The 19,282-nt window shown below is 66.2% G+C and overlaps 6 protein-coding genes across 6 annotated transcripts in view; 2 read left to right on the forward strand and 4 right to left on the reverse strand.

Annotated features, from left to right (window-relative positions):
• Positions 1–623: 623 nt before the first annotated feature.
• CHLNCDRAFT_138651 (expressed protein) lies at positions 624–4,426 on the reverse strand (the record flags this gene model as incomplete). Its single annotated transcript, XM_005844718.1, has 12 exons — positions 624–829; positions 958–1,313; positions 1,537–1,613; positions 1,789–2,020; positions 2,289–2,368; positions 2,499–2,638; positions 2,974–3,147; positions 3,422–3,618; positions 3,738–3,786; positions 3,877–3,980; positions 4,191–4,238; positions 4,413–4,426. The coding sequence occupies 12 exons, from the start codon at positions 4,424–4,426 to the stop codon at positions 624–626; spliced, it is 1,677 nt and encodes a 558-aa protein (XP_005844780.1).
• Positions 4,427–6,683: 2,257 nt separating this feature from the next.
• On the reverse strand, positions 6,684–8,099 carry CHLNCDRAFT_138652 (expressed protein; the record flags this gene model as incomplete). The annotated part of the gene is made up of 5 exons (XM_005844719.1): positions 6,684–6,839; positions 7,102–7,240; positions 7,399–7,592; positions 7,800–7,936; positions 8,087–8,099. The coding sequence occupies 5 exons, from the start codon at positions 8,097–8,099 to the stop codon at positions 6,684–6,686; spliced, it is 639 nt and encodes a 212-aa protein (XP_005844781.1).
• A 397-nt stretch (positions 8,100–8,496) lies between these two features.
• On the forward strand, positions 8,497–9,943 carry CHLNCDRAFT_138653 (expressed protein; the record flags this gene model as incomplete). Its single annotated transcript, XM_005844645.1, has 5 exons — positions 8,497–8,519; positions 8,719–9,181; positions 9,343–9,413; positions 9,616–9,757; positions 9,812–9,943. 5 exons carry the CDS (start codon positions 8,497–8,499, stop codon positions 9,941–9,943), a joined length of 831 nt encoding a protein of 276 aa, XP_005844707.1.
• Positions 9,944–11,408: 1,465 nt separating this feature from the next.
• On the reverse strand, positions 11,409–15,224 carry CHLNCDRAFT_54331 (hypothetical protein; the record flags this gene model as incomplete). Its single annotated transcript, XM_005844720.1, has 10 exons — positions 11,409–11,620; positions 11,757–12,112; positions 12,291–12,367; positions 12,633–12,864; positions 13,053–13,147; positions 13,507–13,631; positions 13,807–13,948; positions 14,203–14,395; positions 14,587–14,635; positions 15,095–15,224. 10 exons carry the CDS (start codon positions 15,222–15,224, stop codon positions 11,409–11,411), a joined length of 1,611 nt encoding a protein of 536 aa, XP_005844782.1.
• Positions 15,225–16,490: 1,266 nt separating this feature from the next.
• Positions 16,491–17,085, forward strand: CHLNCDRAFT_138655 (hypothetical protein; the record flags this gene model as incomplete). Its single annotated transcript, XM_005844646.1, has 2 exons — positions 16,491–16,647; positions 16,799–17,085. 2 exons carry the CDS (start codon positions 16,491–16,493, stop codon positions 17,083–17,085), a joined length of 444 nt encoding a protein of 147 aa, XP_005844708.1.
• A 327-nt stretch (positions 17,086–17,412) lies between these two features.
• Positions 17,413–19,282, reverse strand: part of CHLNCDRAFT_138656 (hypothetical protein) — a gene marked incomplete at both ends in the record, with an annotated part of 3,902 nt that continues 2,032 nt past the window's right edge. The window contains 3 exons of the mRNA XM_005844721.1: positions 17,413–17,556; positions 17,889–17,984; positions 18,406–18,475. Coding sequence (XP_005844783.1) covers positions 17,413–17,556; positions 17,889–17,984; positions 18,406–18,475 — 310 coding nt within the window. The remainder of the gene's footprint in view (positions 17,557–17,888; positions 17,985–18,405; positions 18,476–19,282) is intronic.

The following is a 19,282-nucleotide window of genomic DNA, read 5'->3' on the forward strand; positions in this document are numbered from 1 at the left end:
AGGGTGATCTCCGCATTGCACGGCAGAACAGAACAGGTTGGGAGGCTCGTGCCAAAGCGTGGAACTGACAAACGAAAGCGGCAACCTGGTGAGGGAAGTGATTAGGGAAGAGATGATAAAGAAGGTAGGGAGAGCAAAAGCAGCAAGCAGTGGAGGAAAAAGAGCATTAATTCACCCGGTCATGGACGAGAGTAGGGGAGGGTGGGTGCTGAGGAGAGTGGCGGTCAGGCGAGCAGGAGGAGTGCGGTGATGACGGGAGGAAAGGGGATGGGGCCTGGGCTGTGTGGCTGATCAGAGGCCGGGACATGCCACGGTGCAAAGGCGAGGCAGGTCCCTGCTCTGAGCATGATTGCAGCGCAGGCCCCGCAAGTGGGAGGTGAAAGCAGGTGAAAGCACGGTGGTAAAGGCGAGTGAAGGGAGCAGCATCGCAAGGAGCGACAGCAATATACAGAGTACTAGTTACGGGTATGGGATAAACAATTGGCGGGACTGTCGCAAGCTGGAGGACAAAAGACGGCATGTGTCTCACAGGGAGCAGAGGCAGCCAGAGGGCCTACCACAGAAAGGCACCCAAGCGCATCAAGCGAGGGCCGCCAGCTGACTGCTGGTGCGATCCTCCCAGGCTAGGGTGGCGACAGGTATGGCAAGCAATACGGGTCTGCAGCGCCGGCCAGGCCGTCACAGTTGTTGTCGATGCCGGCCGCGCAGCTGGCGGCGCTCTCGTACAGGCCGCCCCGACGGCAGATTGCCACCACCGCACGGTTATTGGGGTCGTTTGCTTTTCTCCGCACCACCAGGTTGGCTGCTGGCAGCGTCCAGACCTCATTTTCTGCAGCAAGTGCGGGCCAGGGGGCAGAGTGGGACAGAGGCCACGACGGGGCGCCTGTGGCGTGTGCGCTGCAGCCTCAGCCTTGCAGCCCAGCCGGCAGCCCCAGCGTTGGTGCAGCGGTGGCTCACGTCTGAGGCTGGCTCTCAAGTAACTGGGCTTGGCATCGCGGCTGCCGCTGATGGATGAGGAGTAGATGTGGACGCGGTTGGACAGCGACAGCGGCAGGAACTCGTCCCCGCGCACAGACCAGCGGAAGCCCACAAAAATGGGGTCTACGCCGGGGGCCCAGGTGGGCACGATGCGGATGGCAGACATGCCGGGGGACACAGACCCAATGCCCAGGAAGCTTTCGTAGGTGGTGGCGGCCGGCAGGTTGGAGCCGTTGAATGTCCGCGTGGTCGTCCAGCCCATCTGCCACGCATGGGGCGCGTTCATGCAGCGGTCCTCGCAGCACGTGCCCATGTCGCAGGTGACGTCTCCGTACCTGCAGCAGCACAGGACAAGGAAAGGGTGTCCTTCTTGTCAATGGCTTCATTGAGCAGAAGGCGGTGTTAGGTGCCAGGCACTGGGGCGTCTTTTGAGCGCGGGCAGCAAGCGCCATATCGCAGGCAGCACCTCTGTGCAACCTCCCCGGCATGCAGCTGGCTGGCTGGCCGGAGGGCGGGCTAGGAGCCAAAGCAGCGCTGGCTGTGGAGGGGGGCACTCACTCGTCAATGTTGCCATTAGCGTCCAGAGAGCTCGAGTGCTGCATAAACAGGTTGTGGCCCAGCTCATGTGCCGTGGCCTGGAGGGGGGTTTCAAGGAAGGGGGGAGGGTCAAGGAAGAGGGCAGGTAACCAACCAGCACGACAGGGCGGTGCGCGGTCAGCAGCCCTGATGTGGCGCCCAGCAGCGCTCGCCCCACTGTGCCGCACCGCCGCCCCCAGCCCTGCCGCCCAGCAGGCTGCGCGCGCCTCCCACCTGCGGGTTGTCCCAGTAGGCTCCGGCGATCCAGGATCGGCAGTCGTAGGAGCCGTCGCAGCCGATGTAGCCCTGGCCCACCCAGGAGCAGGCGTTGGGGGGCAGGAAGTAGACTTTGTAGGGGTAGGCGGCCAGGTTATAGCCGCGGTCAATCAGCACTTGGTCGGCGGCATCCGCGAAGCCGTTGAAATCATCAAAGTCGCAGTCGTTGAAATTCCAGTTGATGCCCCACCTGCAAGGCAGAGCCGAGGGCAGTGCGGCGAGTGAGCCTTGGGCAAAGCCTGGGCAGCGGCATGCGGCAGAGGGAGGGGCTGGCAGCCTGGGGCAGGTCCTGCCATCTACCGTCCAGCAGCCGGAGAACAGTCTTTCATGCGGCTGGCAAGGCAGTGCCAAGAAGGGGCGGGACAGGTGGCATGCGCGGGGGCGGGCAGCACCAGCGCCAGCAGGCGGCTGGCTGGGCGGCGGCCAGCATGCGCGCAGCCAGCCGCAGAGGCGCTCACGTGGTGCCGTTGCAGGGCAGGGTGACGACTGCCGTCACTGTGCTGGTCGCGTTTGTCAGCAGCGTCTCGTTGAGGGAGCACTGCAGCGGGAAGGGCAACCAGGCGAGCAGCCAGCGTTGCAATCCCGACATGCACCGCGCTGCGTGCGGCGTCGCGCGCAGGCCGGCGCCCCGCCTTGCCCAGCCAGCAGTGCACCGCCCGGGCACCTACCTGGCTGTACATCATCCCGACGGTGGGCCCCTCCGGGTTCACCTCCTGGAACATATATTCCCTGAGCCCAGCCCCAGTGTAGGGGTAGTTGCCGGTGTTGGGGCAGAGGGCCGAGCTGGAGCCGTTGACCTTTGCCACGACTGCAGCAGGAGGGACGGCGTGGGCAGCCAGGCCGAGGGTGGGCAGGGGGAGGGGCGTGCGGAGGTGGGGGCACGTGTAGCACGGGCGCAGCTGCTGGCGAGAAGGGCGCCGGCCCGGTGGCAGGCAGAGGTTGGTGGTGGTGGGCCAAGTGGGGAGTCGCGGCGGGGGGCCTGCAGCGCCACGCCTCCAGCCCTACCCCGCCCGCCTCCTGCGCCGCACGCCCTCCACAGCACAAGGCCGGCCAGCCAGCCAGCCAGCTGCGGCTAGGGCAACCGCACAATCAGGCGGGTGAGGCCGGCCTGGACAGGGCGGCACTGTGGGGACGGGGCCTCACTTGGGATGAAGAGAACCTTGATGTTTTGAAGGGCGACCGGGTTGAATGTATTGAAGGGCACGCCAGGGGTGAGGTTGACGGTTTGCAGCAGGCGCCGCCCGTTCATGCCTGGCATCAGCTCGGCAGCATCCAGTGTGGGCCACACCTCCGGCTCCACCCAAGGCGCCACGATGGCTGCGGTTGGAGGGGGGGGGGGGGCGGCGGCAACAGCGGCACAGGTCGGCACGATGCGGCGGGCGCAGCCAGGCCCCCCCTGCACCGCGCTGCTGGCGGGGCCAGGGGCTGGCAGGGTGCGGCTGTGGCTTGTGCACGGTGCTGGGCGCTGCTTGCTGGCCAGCGGGCCCCGGAAGGCATGCGCTGGCGGAGCGGCCACACCCGCGGCGCCGGCGGGCAGCTGCTACCAGCGCCGCTCCGCTGGGCCGTTTTTTTCCCTCGTGGCTGCACTCACGTTCGGGCACCGGGGGGTGGGAGCCGCCGATGACGACGTCGGCTTTGAACCTGCCAAACGCGTTGCCGTTGCCCGGCGACGTGTCGTACTCGCCGGTCGCCGACACCTGCTGGCCTGAGCGTAATTTGCGGAGGACCGAAGGGTCCGAGGGGATGACTTTCACTTTGCGGCCATCGTGCCTGCGGAGAATGAGGGACCTGCAGAGGGGCGGCGGGCACATCGAGGGCACGCAGGGGGCGCAGTGAGGACACAACGCCGCGCGCCGGGGGCGGCACCGCGCCCAACGGAGGGCCCGCGGCCTTCTGGCACGCCTCACTTGTCGGCTCGGCCTCCTGGGTAGTCAGCTGCCAGCAGCAGGCCCGTTCCTGCGGGGGATAGTGCACGGCGAGCAGCGTGGATGCGAGCCTGAAGCTCTCTCCCCCGCTCGTCCGCGGGCCTGCCCGCCCGCCGCGCACCCTCTATGGTGGCCTTCTTGTCTTGCAGCAGCGTGCGAGGCCGACTGGCGTGGTTCGGCGCTGCTGCACGCTTGGCGATTTGAACAGAACCACGTGCCGCCGAGCTGCGGCCGCAGTTTCCGGCCCACGGTCTACGGTCGCAGCCACGGGACTCGGCGGCACGGCGTTTGGGCCCAAGCTTGCTGCCGCCGCCGCCGTGCCCGGGGGGCAGCGCGGCGGCGGCGGGGGCACGCTGCGACGCCCCCGTGCTGCCGAGTTGCGGCCGTAGTTTCCTGCCAGAAGCCCACGGCCACAGCCACGGGACTCGGCGGCACGGCGTTTCGGTCCACGGCTTGCTGCCGCCGCCGTCGCAGGGGTGCTGCCTGCGGCGGCGGCGGCACGGCGTTTGGGTCCACGGCTTGCTGCCGCTGCCGCCGCCGCAGGGGTGCTGCCTGCGGCGGCGGCGGTAGCGCACGTGGCAACCCCCCGCGTTTCCTTGCCTCCCATCCACCGGACCCCGTCCTGCGCTTCACTTTGTTTAGGGAGGGGCTGCTCACTGCTCATTGCTCATTGCTCATCGCACACTGCTCAACGCTCATTGCCCTATATCCCACCCAGCCGCAGGACTCCACTGCCGCCCGCGCCCCGCCCCATCTGGCCGCTTGCGCGCCCCATCCCCCCTCGATGGGGCCCGCCCACACCGGGGCCTCCCCCCTCCCGCCCACTGCTTTCTCAACGGCCCCGAGCCGGGGCTGCCCTCATTGCATACATAGTGCGCCTTTCCCTGCTTTTCTAGTGACCTAGCGTTCCGCACTGCCGTTTGGCCAGCCCATGCTCCCGTACCGTTGCGTTTCTCCCCAATGCGCCATGCCACTTTGCCAGTCATACACACGTTTCGATGCGTGCCCTGTCAGCTGCTTGCGTTGCATGTCGCCTTGCTCCACCCCTGTTTTATTGCTTTCTCTGCTTTCGCCCGGTTCCCGTCCCGTTTCGGCGGGGAGTCTATGTTGCAAGCTAGTTCTTGCTTTACCAGACTTTAAGCCCACACAAGCACAAGCACAGCGACGTCGGTGGCAGTCAGCAGCGCCAGCACCAGCCCGAGGGCTGCGGAGGGCGGGAGGAGTACCATGGGGATGCACACACGCCCGCGAACGAGGAGAGGAGGATGAATGAGGCGAGTATCCCGCGCCGAAGCTGGAAGTCGGCCCGGGGGGGAGGCAAGAAGGTCAGAGCCCAAAATGCAGCGGCGAACAGGCATACATCATCTCCCTGTCCCGCCGGGGGGTGCTACAGGAAGGACACGCGCCCTAGCGCCCGCAAAACGGCGGCAAGCCCTCTTGGGGAAGGATGAGTCCCTTGGGCGAAGCCAATAGGCCTATGGCGTGTGCCAGCAGCATCAGAGGAGCGTCAGCGGCATGGGAGCCTGATGTCAACATGTGCGACGCAGCCACCACTCGGCTCTGCCTTCCCGCCGCCGCTTGATGCCGCTCCCCAGCTGTGGGCAGCTTAGAGCTGCCTCTTGAACCCTGCTCCAGCCTGTAATCCAGCGTGAATCTTGGTAGCAGGATTCATTATGCTGTTTGGCCTGACTGCCGGCAGCGACCACTCGACCGAAGTGCCGGACGCGACGCCGTCGCCGGCGTGCAGCCTTGAGAGCTTGAAGCCTCTCGACAGGGCCCCCACCTCGGCACCGGCACCTCTGGATGTAATCGAGGGCAAGAAGGGGATTTTGAAACCAAGTCGAAAGAGATATACTGGGCTCAGGTCATTTTCAGTATTGGGAGGAGTGCATGTTGGAGGGACGATGAGCTGGATCCTGCCGTGGGAGCAGTCGTTATAGGAGGAGCCGACGCTGGCGTTGCCGGTGGACAGCTCCTCACAGATCTGGGCCCTGACCTGCGCCGTGCTCTTGGCGGGGGCTTGGAGGTGACGGGCAGGCGGCGCCGCCGGCGGCCAGCGTCTGGATGCGGGGCAGGAAGCCAGGGAGCAGAGGGCCGGCTGGGTGGGTGCGACAGGAGCAGTGATGCCGGCAGGCTGCGGGCAGGGCAGCTCACTTGGCATGTGTTGAAGATGACCCTGACGAGAGGGTTGCCGACGGGGTTGGAGGTGACGACGGGCGGCGGCTGGGAGGCCAGCTGCGGTCAAAGCCGTGCAGATCGGCAATTCAGCTTCCAAATCCCCAGCAGCAATTCCCAGGCGTGTCTTTAAACTTTCAACCCAACATTGCAGCCGAAACCGCATCAACAAAGCCGGCAGCTGGGATGCCATCTGGGGTCTAACCCAGCGCTGCCCAGCGCTGGCCAGGGCTCAGCGCTGATTGGTGGGAAGTTTTGGACAAGTGCTGGCAAGTGCTGGCACATGCAGCGCTGAGAGGGCACTTGTGCTGGGCGGTGCTGAGCTGGCGCTTGCGCTGGGCGGTGCTGGTCAGCGCTGCTGCCGCCTGCGCTGCCCAGCACTTGTGGTGCCTGGCACTGGGGAGCAATGGGAAGACTACACTGCTTTACAAGGCTTTGTACAAACAAGGGAACAGGAAAGAATGTCAAGGAACATCAGGTACAGGCCGGTTGGCGGCGGCAGTGCCACATAAGCGCGTAGCGGAGGAAGCGTGAGGCAGCAAGGCGAGAATACAAGCAAGGAGAGAATACGGTGACAGATCGGCTGGATGAATAGAAATCATGAGGGAATAGACGATGATTGCATGAATAGCTGCAAGCAAATGGGCGTCGGGAGCAAGCGGGGGAGCTAGGCGGGCGCCGCGACAGCGCTCAAAGGGGGAGGGGCAGGGAGGCGCGGTGTGGCTGACAAGGTGTGGCCGCAGCCGCCGCTCGTCACTCGTCCTCGTCCTCCTCGTCATCCGAGCCAGCACCGCAGGTGACGTTGGGGTCGCGCCGGTGCCGCACATCCCGCAGCCGCTGCTCGTACTTGGTTTTGAATGCACTGCTGTCCGAGTCTGGCATGGACTCTCCTTTCAGCTTGTACTCAATCTGCAGCTCAGCAAGGGTGAGATCAAGCAAGGGTGAGCTCGGCAAGGGTGATCAGCAGCCAGGTGAGGGCGCATCGCAGCGTCGCCTCCATGCCGCCAGGCAGCAGGCTGCTCCTGCTCCTGTGCCGCAGCAAGAGCCGCCGGCCAGCCAGCCGGCCAGCCAGCAGCGAGGGGTTGGGAAACACCCCAACACCGGCTGGAGCAGAAACACCGGCACGACCACCGCCCTTGCCCTCTCAACAACAACCAGCTGCCGCACTCACTGCCAGCTCAGCATAGGCCACAGCCGGGGCAGGCAGGCCCATGTCCTCAATGTCCTCCGCCTCGGGCAGCTTCTCGCGCTTGATGGCATACGCAAGATGCACCACGTGGCGCGAGGGTAGCCCGAGTCGTCGGAGGAGCCTGCATAGAGGTGGTGCTCGCCTGCCGGAGGAGGGCAGAGTTGAGGCAGGGGCAGCGGGGGTCAAGGAGAGGCGGCAGCGAGGGTTGCCTTGCGCTGCTTGTGCTGTCTGTGCCCTGCCCTCGGCAACCCGGCAGTATAAGCCAGCGCTGACGCTAACAGTACCGCATCCGACATGCAGGCGGGAGCCATCGCACCTGCCAGCACCTCCTCGGCCAGCTCACGGTCCACCTTGCCGTCGATGTACGGCGCTAGACCGCCCAGCCCGCCGCGGTCGGCGGCATAGAAGATCTGCATGGCGGCGCGGGTGCGGGCAGCCAGCTGGTTGCGCTCGTCACGCACCACCTTTGACACCTGCAGGCGCAAGCAGCGGCGGGGCGGGCAGGAAATAGGAGGCTGGAGACAGGACCAGTCTGTAGACCTGTGCCTTCGGCAACCCAAGACCGAATCCCCCAACGGCACACACACTGACTGAGCCGGCTGCCTAGCTGCGCCGCTGGTGCCCAGCGAGCCCGTCACAGCTTAGGCTGGCGCCCAGCAATGAGAGGGGCCAGGGCTTACGACGGTGCGGGCCTCATCAAAGTCCCCGATGCTCTCCTGCAGCCTGGCCACGGTCTTGGCGTCTTGGTAGCAACGCAGGAAGATGGAGTTGATGGGGGAGAGGCATCCCTGGCCCGTTCGCGTGGCTGCCTCTCGCCCTGCAGCAAGGGAGAGGAGGGAGAAATGAGGGCAGGCGGAACGGCGAATGGGGAAGGGTGGTATGTGGTGGGTGCCGACCTTGCCGCGGCCCTCTTCTGCCACAGCCAGCTGCGAAGCAGCCCGCCCGCGCCTGCCGCGCGCAGCCATACCGCCCGCTGGCATCTCCTCCTGCAGGATGGGCAGGGGGGGAGGGCAGGGCGGGTGGCGGGCGAGGCGGGGACGGGTCTGGGAGACAGCTGGGTGAAAGGGTGGTGTTGCAGGCCGGCGGTGGGTGTTCACCGCGCCGCTGGCCAGGCCCACCTCTTCTGCCGGCTCGGTGTGACCTCTGGCTCTCCTGGCTGGAGGAGCCTGCCTCCCGCCTGCTGCCCCGCGAGTCGCCGTCTGTCGCACGAGCGGGTCGGGAGGCGGTCAGCGAGGCGGTCAGCGGGGGCCTGGCGGCAGCCGTCGGCAGGGCGCTAGAAGACCACACGGGCGGCTGACCTTGCGCTGAGTGCCACGCTGAGCGCGTGCGCCCAGCGGCGCATCGGGCTGGCTCGCAGGGCCGCCTCCCGAAGCGGGCATGGCTGCTTCTGAGCACACGCTGTGCGGAGCACACCAGGGCGGAGATAGGAGTGCGGAGGACTGCGGGAAAGGGCTAGGAAGTGGTCACCGGGACAGGACGAAGTACAGCTTCAAAGCCAGTGCTCCAGATAAACCTTCTGCTGCACAAGGAGAAGTTGTTTCCTGATGGCAACGTGCCCAGGTTGCGGGTTGTTCTTTCAGGTTGAGCATCCACCTGCAGAGGAACCAGCCGCGGCCAGCGCAAGGCAGCAGCCAAAACGGATGAACGAGAAAGGAAGAGGATCGCCGGCGATCCCAGGGAGGACAGCGGCTCAAAGCGCCACCGCCGCGATGAGCGGGCCGCCACCGCCCGCACCCCGGCTGCACCTGCCGGCCCGCAGCAGCAGCAGGCCTGGCAGCAGCTGGATGGACTGGATGAAGCAGACCTGGCAGGTGCCTGGGCTGCCGACACGCCCGGCCTACAACAGTCCATCCGCCAGCAGCTGACCCCCGCCGCCGTCGCCGCCGCGGCGCGGCCAGCGGTGCAGCTCCCTGAGGCGGCCGTCTCTCTCGGCATTCTGGACCGCAACGAGGACATGGAGGCTGTCCCGAGCTATGTCAGCGAAGACGAGGGCAATGCTGAGGTGGCGCAGCACCTGCCTCGGCTCCAGCACCTTTCGGAGCTGCTCACCACGCCGGAGAAGGTTGTCCTTGAGACGTGACCGCGTGTGCTGTGGCTGCTCCTGATCATTTCGTTTGCATGGCTGCTGCCACACCTGGCGGCTCAGCACACAACCCCCACCATCTTGTCCTCACCTCTCCGCCCCTCGCCCATGCACTGCGCTATTGTGCAGTCTACCTCAAGTTCGGGGCGCTGGTTGATCGGGAGCAGCACTCCGACGAGACGCTGGAGGAGATGCGGCTGCTCGCCATCAGGTGCGGCAGCAAGCGCGGGTCTGGAGCGCGCTGATGTGCTCGGGGCAGGCGCTGACCATCAGCTAGCGCTGTGGCTCATCTACCAACAGCAGCGGCCTGCTGCCTCGCTTGCTACTCCCATTGCAGCTCCTTGCACAACCCGACTGGGGCACCTGCCTGACGCTTGCGTACCACCACTTGCGTACCGCCGCTGCTGGTGCAGGGGCAAGAGTGGCGAGCTGTGGTTTGGGCGGCTGGTGGCGCTGGTGCAGACCGGCGCGCGGCAGGCTGACAGCAGCCAGTGGGCGTACGTGCGTTGGCTGGAGCAGGCTGGCCCAACCACTGCCAGGAAGGCGCTGGAGATGGTGCGGCTGCGCTAGTGCTTCCAGCAGCGCCGCCTGCCCACCGGCCGCAAGCAGCTGCTGCCCTTCTATGACCTGATCCCGCTGGGTGACATTATCGAGCCGGTGTTCTTGCAGCACGATCGCAGCAGCAGCGCAGACGACGAGCAGAAAGTGCGCTGGTACTACAACCACTTTGTGCGGGGATGATGAGATGCGCTGCCGCTGCTACCTCGATGCATCCATTCACCTCTGTCGCACTCCTTGGCATGCATTCTTTTCCATTCTTTCACATCTCCCTTCCGCATGGTTCAATGATGCGGCCGCAGCCCTGCCCCCCATCCGCCCCACTTGTGTTTGGCGCTCGCTTCTGGCCGCGCCGCCACCCCTACCGTTTTGCCGCATCGCCCGGCCCTGCGTTTGCTGCTCACAGGAGTGTAAGCCGACTCAGAACAGCCAAGGGGCACGATGCCAGGGCTCCCCAAGGTGCCACAGTGTGGCCAGTACCGCATTGGCACTGGTCAGCGTCAGCGCCCCGTCAGCACTGGGGCGCATGTACTGGCGGGCGCAAGGACCGGCCGCCACTGAAGCTGCGGCGCTGCCCAGCGCTGCCCAGCGCCAGCGCCCTCTCAGCACCGCCCCGTGGGGCGCTTCCCAGCACTGGTCAGGGGGCCGTTCTGGCCAGTGCTGGGCAGCGCTGGGTTAGACCCCAGATGTGTGATCGGTGCATTCAATGATTGGGCCTGCAGGCGTGTGAGGTGCGATGATGTGAGGAAGTTGGAAGAGCTGGCGGGATGACAGCGATGTGGGTCCTCCCAGTGCACGTCAGTTGTGCCCCCCTAAGGGTGGAGCCCGGATGGGGCCTTCCAACCCCCAACCGGAGCCTCAATCTGAACATTTCAGGAGCTCATATCGCTTGATTTCGACGACAGTTTGCTAGCTTGAAGCCCACAAGCCACACAGGCGGCTCGGAGAACAGTGGGCAACTGCGGAGCGGCCACTTCCGCTGACGCCGCTGGGGCAGCAGGTCTAGCGGCAGGCTCTTGGCAAGTCATCGGACATTCCCTGCTCACACGCAGAATAGGCTTAAATGAGGGTGTTGGGTCCCATACCCATTAGCATTGTCAAAAGAGATAAGTGACGGGTAAAATGAGGTGAATACAGCACAAGGGATGAGCGGAGCAATGGCAACGGGATAAGCACCAACGCTTTTGCGGCGGCCAGCACATGCAGGGTGAGAGCAGGAGGGGTGAACCGGATGGCGCGCATTTTGCTCTGGGCATGAATTTGGGACTTGGAAGAGTACGAAAGGAGAGTGCGGCAGTGAGAAATGGGTACATGCGGCGGTCATTGTGCAACAGCGGGGAAGATCGCTGGGCCTGGCTGGAAGGGCGGCAACGCTGCTACAAGGGCTACAGGTGCATTGCAGCTGCAGTATGCGTGGGGGGAGTGGGGTCAACAAGCAAGTGGCGGCGAATGCTGGAGGTGGGGCAGGATACAGTAGACTACGTATAGTGCGGGTAGCAGGAAACTGGGTAGGTCATTAGAGATGTGACCGAAAAGAACCAAATTATAAGAGTGCAAAAAAGAGGGAAGAGGGTAGCGTATCAGTATGAGGGGCATGGTTAAGAGCTCTTTTGAATACAGATGGCGGGACGGACAGCGCAATCCCAGGTCAGGTGGGTAGTGGGGGCAGGAAGCCCATGCACAGCGGGTCCTCGTAGCCGGCCAGGCCGTCGCAGTTGTTGTCGACGGCAGCAGCGCAGCTGGCGGCGGTCTCGTACAGGCCGCCTCGACGGCAGATTTGCACGACGGCAAGGGCGGGGGAGGTGCTGCTGGATCTCCGCACCACCAGGTTGGCGGCTACAAACGTCCACGACTCATCCACTGCAGCAGGCAGGCAACACACAAGGGGGCCAGGGGGAGGCATTTGGAGGGATGGGCAGCTGGGGCACCTGGTGAGGCCACGGTGCAGCGCAGCTTATGTGCACCCCCAACCCCCGGCACAGCCAGCCACACCCACCTCTCAGGGACGCTCTCAACACAGTGGGCTGGGCGTCGCGGTAGTGGCTGATTTTGGAGGTGTAGATGTGTATCCGCCTGGTCAGAGATGGCGGCAGGAACTCGTCCCCTCGCACGGCCCAGCGGAAGCCCACAAAAATGGGGTCCACGCCGGGGGCCCAGGTGGGCACGATGCGGATGCCAGACAGGTTGGGGGACACCGCCTGCACCCCCATGCTGGTGTTGTACGTGGCTGCTGCCGGCAGGCTGGTGCCGTTCAGGTGGCGCACATTGAGCCAGCCCATCTGCCACGCGTGGGGCGTGTTGAGGCAGCGGTTCTCGCAGCACGTGCCCATCTGGCAGGTGCCGTCGCCGTACCTGCAGCAGCGCAGGCGGCATTACAGCCAGCATGAGGGGAGAGAGTGGTGCGGGAGCCACCAAGGCGCGGCACCCCCTGCATGCAGCCCTGCGCCCCGCATGTGCATGGAAACGGAAGGCACAGGCGCGGGGCGCAAACAAGTTGGGCCGGGCATCAGGAGCAGGCGCGCCCACTCACTCATCAAAGGCCCCGTTGCTGCTGAGGAAACTAGCGTGCTGCATGAACAAGTTGTGGCCCAGCTCGTGAGAAATGGCCTGCAAGAAAGAAGAGGGTGACGCAAAGGGGAGGAGGGACGCACAAGTATAGCTCAAGCTCAGCACTACTGTAGTCCCAGCAGGGATGCAACCACAAGGCCGGAGCCAGGCAGGCGCGGGGTTATCGAGGAAAGCTTGGTCACAGCGGGAGCAAAGCAGCACAGCTGCTGCGGGCCGCGCCTGCACCTGCAAGTGCTGGTGCCAGCGCCACCCGCTGCCGCCGCACAGGCGGTGCATGCGCTGTGGTGTGGCCCTGCTCGCCCACCTGCGGGTTGCCCCAGTGGCTTCCGGAAACCCAGGCTCGGCAGTCGTAGGAGCCGTCGCAGCCGATGTATCCCAGGCCCACCCAGGCGCAGGCGTTGGGGGGCAGGAAGTAGACTTTGAAAGGGTAGGCGCCCAGGTTGACGCCGCGCCTGGTCAGCTCTTGGTCGGCGGCATCCGCGTAGCCGTTGAAATCCTCAAACTCGCAGGTATTGACCGTCCACTTGACATCCCACCTGCGGAGCAGGAGGTGCAGCGGGGTGCGCAGGCAGGTGGTAGGTAGGACGCGGGCAGGAGCAGCCGGCCATCCCCGAGCCGGGTTGGCCAGTCGGCGGGAAGCGGCTGGCAGCAGGGGAGCTGCCGCCACCACAGCATCGCACGGCTTGTGCCGCTGGCAGGCAGCCGTGCAGGCAGGCCCACTCACGAAGTGCCGTTGCAAGGGATGGGCACAACGTTAACGACGACGCTAGGCGGCGCGATGCTGCTGTCATTTGTCAAGACGGTCTTGCTGAACGAGCACTGCAGCAGCGGCGGCGGTAGAGGCGGCAGCGGGTTGCCCAGGAGGATGCCGGGGCGGGGCGAGGCGAGCAAGCAAGAGAGGGCGGCTGGCGCTGGAGGCGCTGGAGCTCGAGGGCGCATTTGGGCGCTGGGCGCTGGGCGCATGCACCACCCACTGGCTGCGTGCCGCCCGTGCCCAGCGCATGGCTGTGGCACCACATCGCAGACGAGAGCTGCGCCGGGCGAGCGCACACGCACATGCACACCCACACGCACACGCACACGCACACGCACACGCACACGCACACGCACACGCACACGCACACGCACACACACACGCACACGCACACGCACACGCACACACACACACGGCCGCTCACCTCGTTGAAGTGTTTGCTGACTGAGGAGCCGGTGTCTGAGAAGACCACATCCCTCAGCTCCGCGCTGGTCAGCGGGTTCTTGGAGGTGCCGGGGCAGTAGACGCCGCTCGAGGACTGGTGCACGACTGCAGGCGGGTCGCAGGAGGGCGGGCGACGCCGGCGTGTGTGGTGTGCAGCGTGCGGGCGTTTGGGTGTGGGGGTTGAGGAGGGGAGGGCACGGGGGCGGCAGTCGTGGCATCAGCGCCGGCGCTGGCGCCGCCAACTTTCTGTTGTCGTTTGCTAAGCAGGCGAGGCGCTCACTTGGGATGAAGAGGACCCGCATGTTGCCCACGGCCAGCTGGTTCATCACGGCGACGATGGGGCCAGCAGGCGCCTGTGCCCCTGCCCCAGCAGCTCCTGCTCCCACTCCTCTGCCGGGGTTCCACGAATTGCGTCTCGACGGCTGCAGGGCGGCGCCGACAGGGCAGCAGGACGGCTCAGGCAGGCAGCGGCGCAGGCGGTGGAGGGGGAGCGGTTGCGCTGGCTGGCTGGGGGCCGCGCATGACGTTCTGGAGGCGTAGCACCCGAGCGGGTGGGCTTGCTGGCTGCGCCTGGAAGGCGGCGGGGCACGGCTGGGGCAGCGGGCAGCCTGCAAGGCCTCGTGGCGTGCCCCGCGGCGGCCCGCTCACCGGCGGGCGGCTCCCAGGGCGGGCTGACGTCGCGGATGGCGTCGGCTCGGAGGACGGGAGGCTCGCCTTGGCTGCGCGCCGCGCCCATGTCAAGGGCATGGCCCGCCACCCAAATGCCGGTGGCCTCCACCCTCATCCCCGTGTGCAGCCCGGCCAGCATCTTCTCCGAGCGCAGGCGCAGCTGCACCCGGTGCCCGCTGTCTCTGCACAGCGCCACGATCCTGCGGCGGGGCAGCGGCGTGGCCGTCGGCGAAGGGAAGCCACGGTAGAGGCTGGCGCCACCCCCGGTAGCCGCCCCCGGGCTCTGCTGTCGCAGCCGCTGCTCAGGGCACGGGCGGCAGAGCGGCAGGGAGCAGGGCAGGCCAGGGCAGGCAGCGGGCTGGCGGCCCTCCCTCCACCCTGCGCCTCTCACGTGCGAGAGCTCCTCCCAGCATACTCCACATCCATAATGATCACTGTCCCTGCCCAGGACAGCGGCACAGCGGCAGCTGGTGAGTGCTGCTGTGCAAGCCAGGGGGCGGCAGCGGGCCCCGTGGCTTGCCCGACGCGGAAGAGGAGGGGAGGCGAGCCGGGACCACGGCACGACCAGAGTGGGCAGCCCAATGCCAGCGGTGCCCCAGGGAGGGGCACCAGCGTGCAGGCCGCAGTGGGCTGGCGGAGCTGGCGAGAGAGGCTCAGGCTATGTTGTTACAGCCAGCGGTAAGAGGGGGCAGTAAGGAGTGTATCCGCCGAGGAAGCCGCCGCCGCGGCTGGGCCCGCCCCAGCTTCACCCCCCAGCCAACCCGCTCCCCCGCCGGCCTTGCTGCTGTCCGTGGGACTGGGCCGACCAGTAACAGCGCTCAAGCGGCAAAGGAGCCCTATCCGGCGGGAGGAGAGCGAGTCGGGACCATGCGCCAGATGCAAAGACCCTACCCGCTTACCGGACAGGAGGGTCCTCTGGGGGCCTGCTTGGAGCAGCCGGCGGCCCGTGGAGGTGTGAGTGACTCTGGCGGCGAGCAGGATGAGCACCGCGAACAGCGCCCAAGTTCGAAGGCCCAGGCTTGCCTCCATGAGTGCTCGCTCTGGGAGAAGCAAAGGGATCGGTGGAGTAAAGTGAATCCACCGCGGTCCACGTTACAGGTGTGAGGGCAAGGAGACCAGCTTCGTGCTGGCTCTTTGTCTCCACAGCTACGGGAAAATGGGGAAGGGGTCACCAACGCACCTCTCTCGTCCCGATAGCGACGAGACAAAGAGGGAAGAGGAGGAAAACGATGTTCAGCGCCCCCGGTTCACCCCCACCTCCAGAGCCCAAAGCCCCTTTTATTAGCTGGTGGTAAAGGTAAAGGTAAAGGTGGGGAAGAGCCTCCACAGGCTTAACTTCCCGGTTTTAACGTCTAGCTTTAGACCATTATTTGATCTGCCCGACGCGCCAAGTGCAGTACCCCCCACTAGTAGTGAATGGGTCCCGGGGAGGCCTGTGCCGAAGCCTTGGCGATTCTAATAGGCGTTCCCGAAGGAATTGGCTTGGATTGGCGCTGAGCCGGTCAGCTATGCCGCGTTTGTCCTCACAAAGTTTCGACATGGGAGGAATCGAACCTGTGCCCTCTCGGAGGGTTTAGACACTAGCTCCAGCGCCTTCAAAGAAGGCCTTTCTTAGCCGCGGCCCAAACGCGCAGATGTTGCATGGCATGGGGTGTGAAAGTGGAGGGCGACTGAAGAAACGTCGTGCATGGAGCCTCTGCTTATGCCGCCGGCTCCGCCGGCGGGCCGCCGCGCCACCCCAGCGCCTGCGCCGTGCCAGCAATGCCATCCATAACAACGAGCGTGGCACTGCTGCAAACTCTGTGCCGATGCGTCTGCTGCACCGATGCTCCTGGGCATCCGCCGCAGAGTGCAGCCAGCTCAGATTGCTGGGCCAGCGTCGGCACCGGTCGCCAAGGCGGAAGCGCCTCAAAAGCGCCTCCCTGGGCGGTAACAGCTGTCCTGCAGGGTCCTCGGCATGGGCCGGAATGCTTGGCATGGGCACACTACCGCATGAAAGGCTTGGTAATAAAGGCTGAATGTGCAGGATGATGGACGCACAGATAACATAGCACAGCACAGCACAGCACAGCACAGCAGCAGCACAGCAGCAGCGCGTGCCTCTTGGGCGGTCCAAAATTGTGCAGGTTGTCAAGAGAGCTGGCGGCTTTCAGCAGCGCTCACAAGCACAGTCCTCCTCTGCTCTCTGTGCCCCTGACCGCACGCTCCTCGCTGGTGCACACCCCTAGCTCAGCTAGGTTGCTACTGCAGCAGAGACTTAGCAGAGATTTGGCAGACTCAGCAGCCTGGGCAGCAATGCAGCGCTGCAGCCTGAACGTTGCGGCGGCAACGCTGCAAGTGGTAGTGGTTCATCTCCTGTTCTCTGCTGCTGCGGCGGCGGCGGCACGCGGCCCGCCCGCCTCTGCCCCATCCGACGCCTTTGACGTGATCCCTCCGGCGGCACGGCACACCAGTGAGTGAACAGCGCCCGCCACGGAGCAGCCGCAGGCAGGCGGCGGATGGCGAGCAGGCGGGCGCCAGACCGCCACGCTGCCGCGCCGCTACCTGCGATGCGTGCCGCCGTCGGCCTGCCTGACCTGCTTGCCTGCCACGCGTGCTTGCAGCCGGCGCGGACCCATTGGGCAGCAGCGGCGAGAGCGTGGAGGGCCAGCTGCTGGAGCCAGAGGACCGGTTCCTCAAGGCAGCAGACTACACACCGCTGCCAACCGCCATGCCGCAGCGGCCCTGGGCTGCGCAGCGCCCCGCCGAGCCCGCCGTGCCGCACAGCGCGGCGGAAACCGCCCTCCCTCCCGCCGGCGAGCTGTGGGAGCCAGCGGCTGCGGCCGCGGCTGGGTCGGGGCAGGCGTCAGCCGCAGGGGTGGCCAGCGGGAAGGCTGGGGCTGCGGCGTGAGGCAGCTGGGCCCATGCCCCCTCTCTGTTGCCACACCATTGATGTACCCAACTTATTGCAACACACGTCTGCGCACAGCAAGGCTGGGCGGCGCGCACTACATCATCCTTGCTGCAGCGCGCCAGGAGCGGCAGCGCCGGCCGGGATGCGCCGCCGCCTCGCGGAGCGGCCGTCGGCGCCTGTGTGCACGACCAGCGCCTGCCCCACAGCCCACAGCGCATCGACCTGAGCCTCGGAAGAGATGTATGCTACAGCCGGTTCAGAAGGGTCCAGGGCGCAGGCAAGGAACAGCTGGCCGACAGCCGCAACTGTATTTGTGTGCTGCCGCTACTCTTTGACGATGCACTCCCGGAATCCTTCCTCGATCAGCGCCCGGTCCAGGTCCTTGCCGATGAACACCATCTTGCTGACGCGCAGCTCACCCTCCTTCCACGGCCGGTCGGGCATCCCCTCAAACAGCATGTGCACCCCCTGCGCGGCGGCGGGGCCACGGGAGGCGGGCGTGCGCGGCGCGCATGTCGGCACATCGCGCGGCCAGCCAGCCTCGCCTGCCACACCGCACCACAGGGTGTAACCAGCTAGCCAGCCAGCCGCATGCACACCCGGCAGCCTCGGGTCCGCTGCCCCAGCCTTTCCCCCATGGCTGTGGGCCGCCGCTGGCCCGCCACCTGGCCCCGCCATGCCCACGGCCCGCCCCGTCCCAGTCCCCGTCGGCCCGCCAGCGCCAGCCCCGTCCCAGGCCCCGCGCCACAGCCCCAACACGTCTGTGCAGCAGGCTCAGCCTTTTCGCGTGCCTGGAAGACAAAGCGCTTGTCGAAGTCTTTGATGGCCAGCACCCCTTTCATGCGGTACAGGTCGTTGGACTTGACCTCAATCAGCCCGCCCAGCCAGTAGTTGACCTGCGGCGGGGTGTGCAGCGTGAGAGAGAGAGATGGAGTAGGGAGGGAGAGGCCGTGTGCATGCGAGAGAGAGAGGGAGGGAGAGAGAGAGAGTGTGTGTGGTTGGGGGAGGAAGGGCGCGTTGCGCGTGTGGCGTGTGTGCATGCTGGCCGGGCCCCTGGCCGCCAGCCCCTGGCCCCGCACCGCGCCCTAGTCCTGTCCCAGCTGCCGGCACACCCCCAGCCACCTCGCCCCGCCCGCAGCAGCAGGCAGGGTTGCCAAAACGGCAGGGCTTCTGCAGCCAAACGCTGCCTGAGCCACCAGGCAGGCAGGGCTGCCAACAAGGCGGGACTGGCAGAGGGACAAGAAGGCGGCACTGGCATGAACAAAGAAAGGCGAGCACCGATTTTTGTACCCCCAAAAAGCGAGGCGGCCCCCTCACCTTGTCCAGATCCATGTCCCCCACGATCGTCACGCTCACGCTGCCCACCGCATCGTCGTGGTGCTTGTGGCTGTGGCCGCCATGGGAGTGGCCCGCCCGCTCTGCTTACATCCATGCCACCCTGGGGCCCTTAGCTGCCGCCGCTGCTGCCCGCTCCCAGCGCCTGGTGTGGGGCGGCGACTATAACTTCACTCCTGATCCCCACCTTGACCGTCGCTCTATTGCCAACGTCCCCCTCCGCCGCTGCACCTACTGCAGTGATTCCTCCTCCCAGTCCTCCTTCTCCCTCTTCCTCCCCGGGCTGGTGGATGTCTGGCGCGTGCGCCACCCTGGCCGCCGTGCCTTCTCCTTCTCCAACGGGTCAGTGTTTTGCCGCCTCGACCGCATCTACGTCTCTGACCCGTTGCTCCCTTTCACCACCAGCCCCACAGTGAGCCCGGCCCCTCTGGCCGACCATTGCCCTGTTTCTGTCACCCTGCTGGGCCTTAAGCCCCCGTCTGTTGGCCGCCAGCGCCGCCGCCTGCGCCTCGGCTTTCTTTCTTCACCCGCTCTGTGCCAGCAGCTTGAGGAGTGGCTGGCTCAGCAGGCCCCTCCTACCGACCCCCACGCCCTCCTGGTGTGGTGGCCCGCCTTCAAGCGCCGCCTGTATGCCGTTTGTGTTGCTCTGCACCGCGCCAGCCGGGAGGCTGGTGCGGCGGTGGTGGCAGCCAGGGCAGCGCTGGACAGCCTGGCTGCCCGCTGGCGGGCGGGCGACGACGGCGCGCTGCCCGACCTTGTGGCAGCACACAGCACTTGGCGGCGAGCAGCCCACGCCGAGGGCGCAGCTGAGGCTGCGCAGGCGCGGCGCCACAGCTGGCTGCACTGCCGCGAGCGGGCC

Source organism: Chlorella variabilis (genome assembly GCF_000147415.1).
Source record: "Chlorella variabilis unplaced genomic scaffold CHLNCscaffold_21, whole genome shotgun sequence".
Classification (NCBI taxonomy): Eukaryota; Viridiplantae; Chlorophyta; class Trebouxiophyceae; order Chlorellales; family Chlorellaceae; genus Chlorella; species Chlorella variabilis.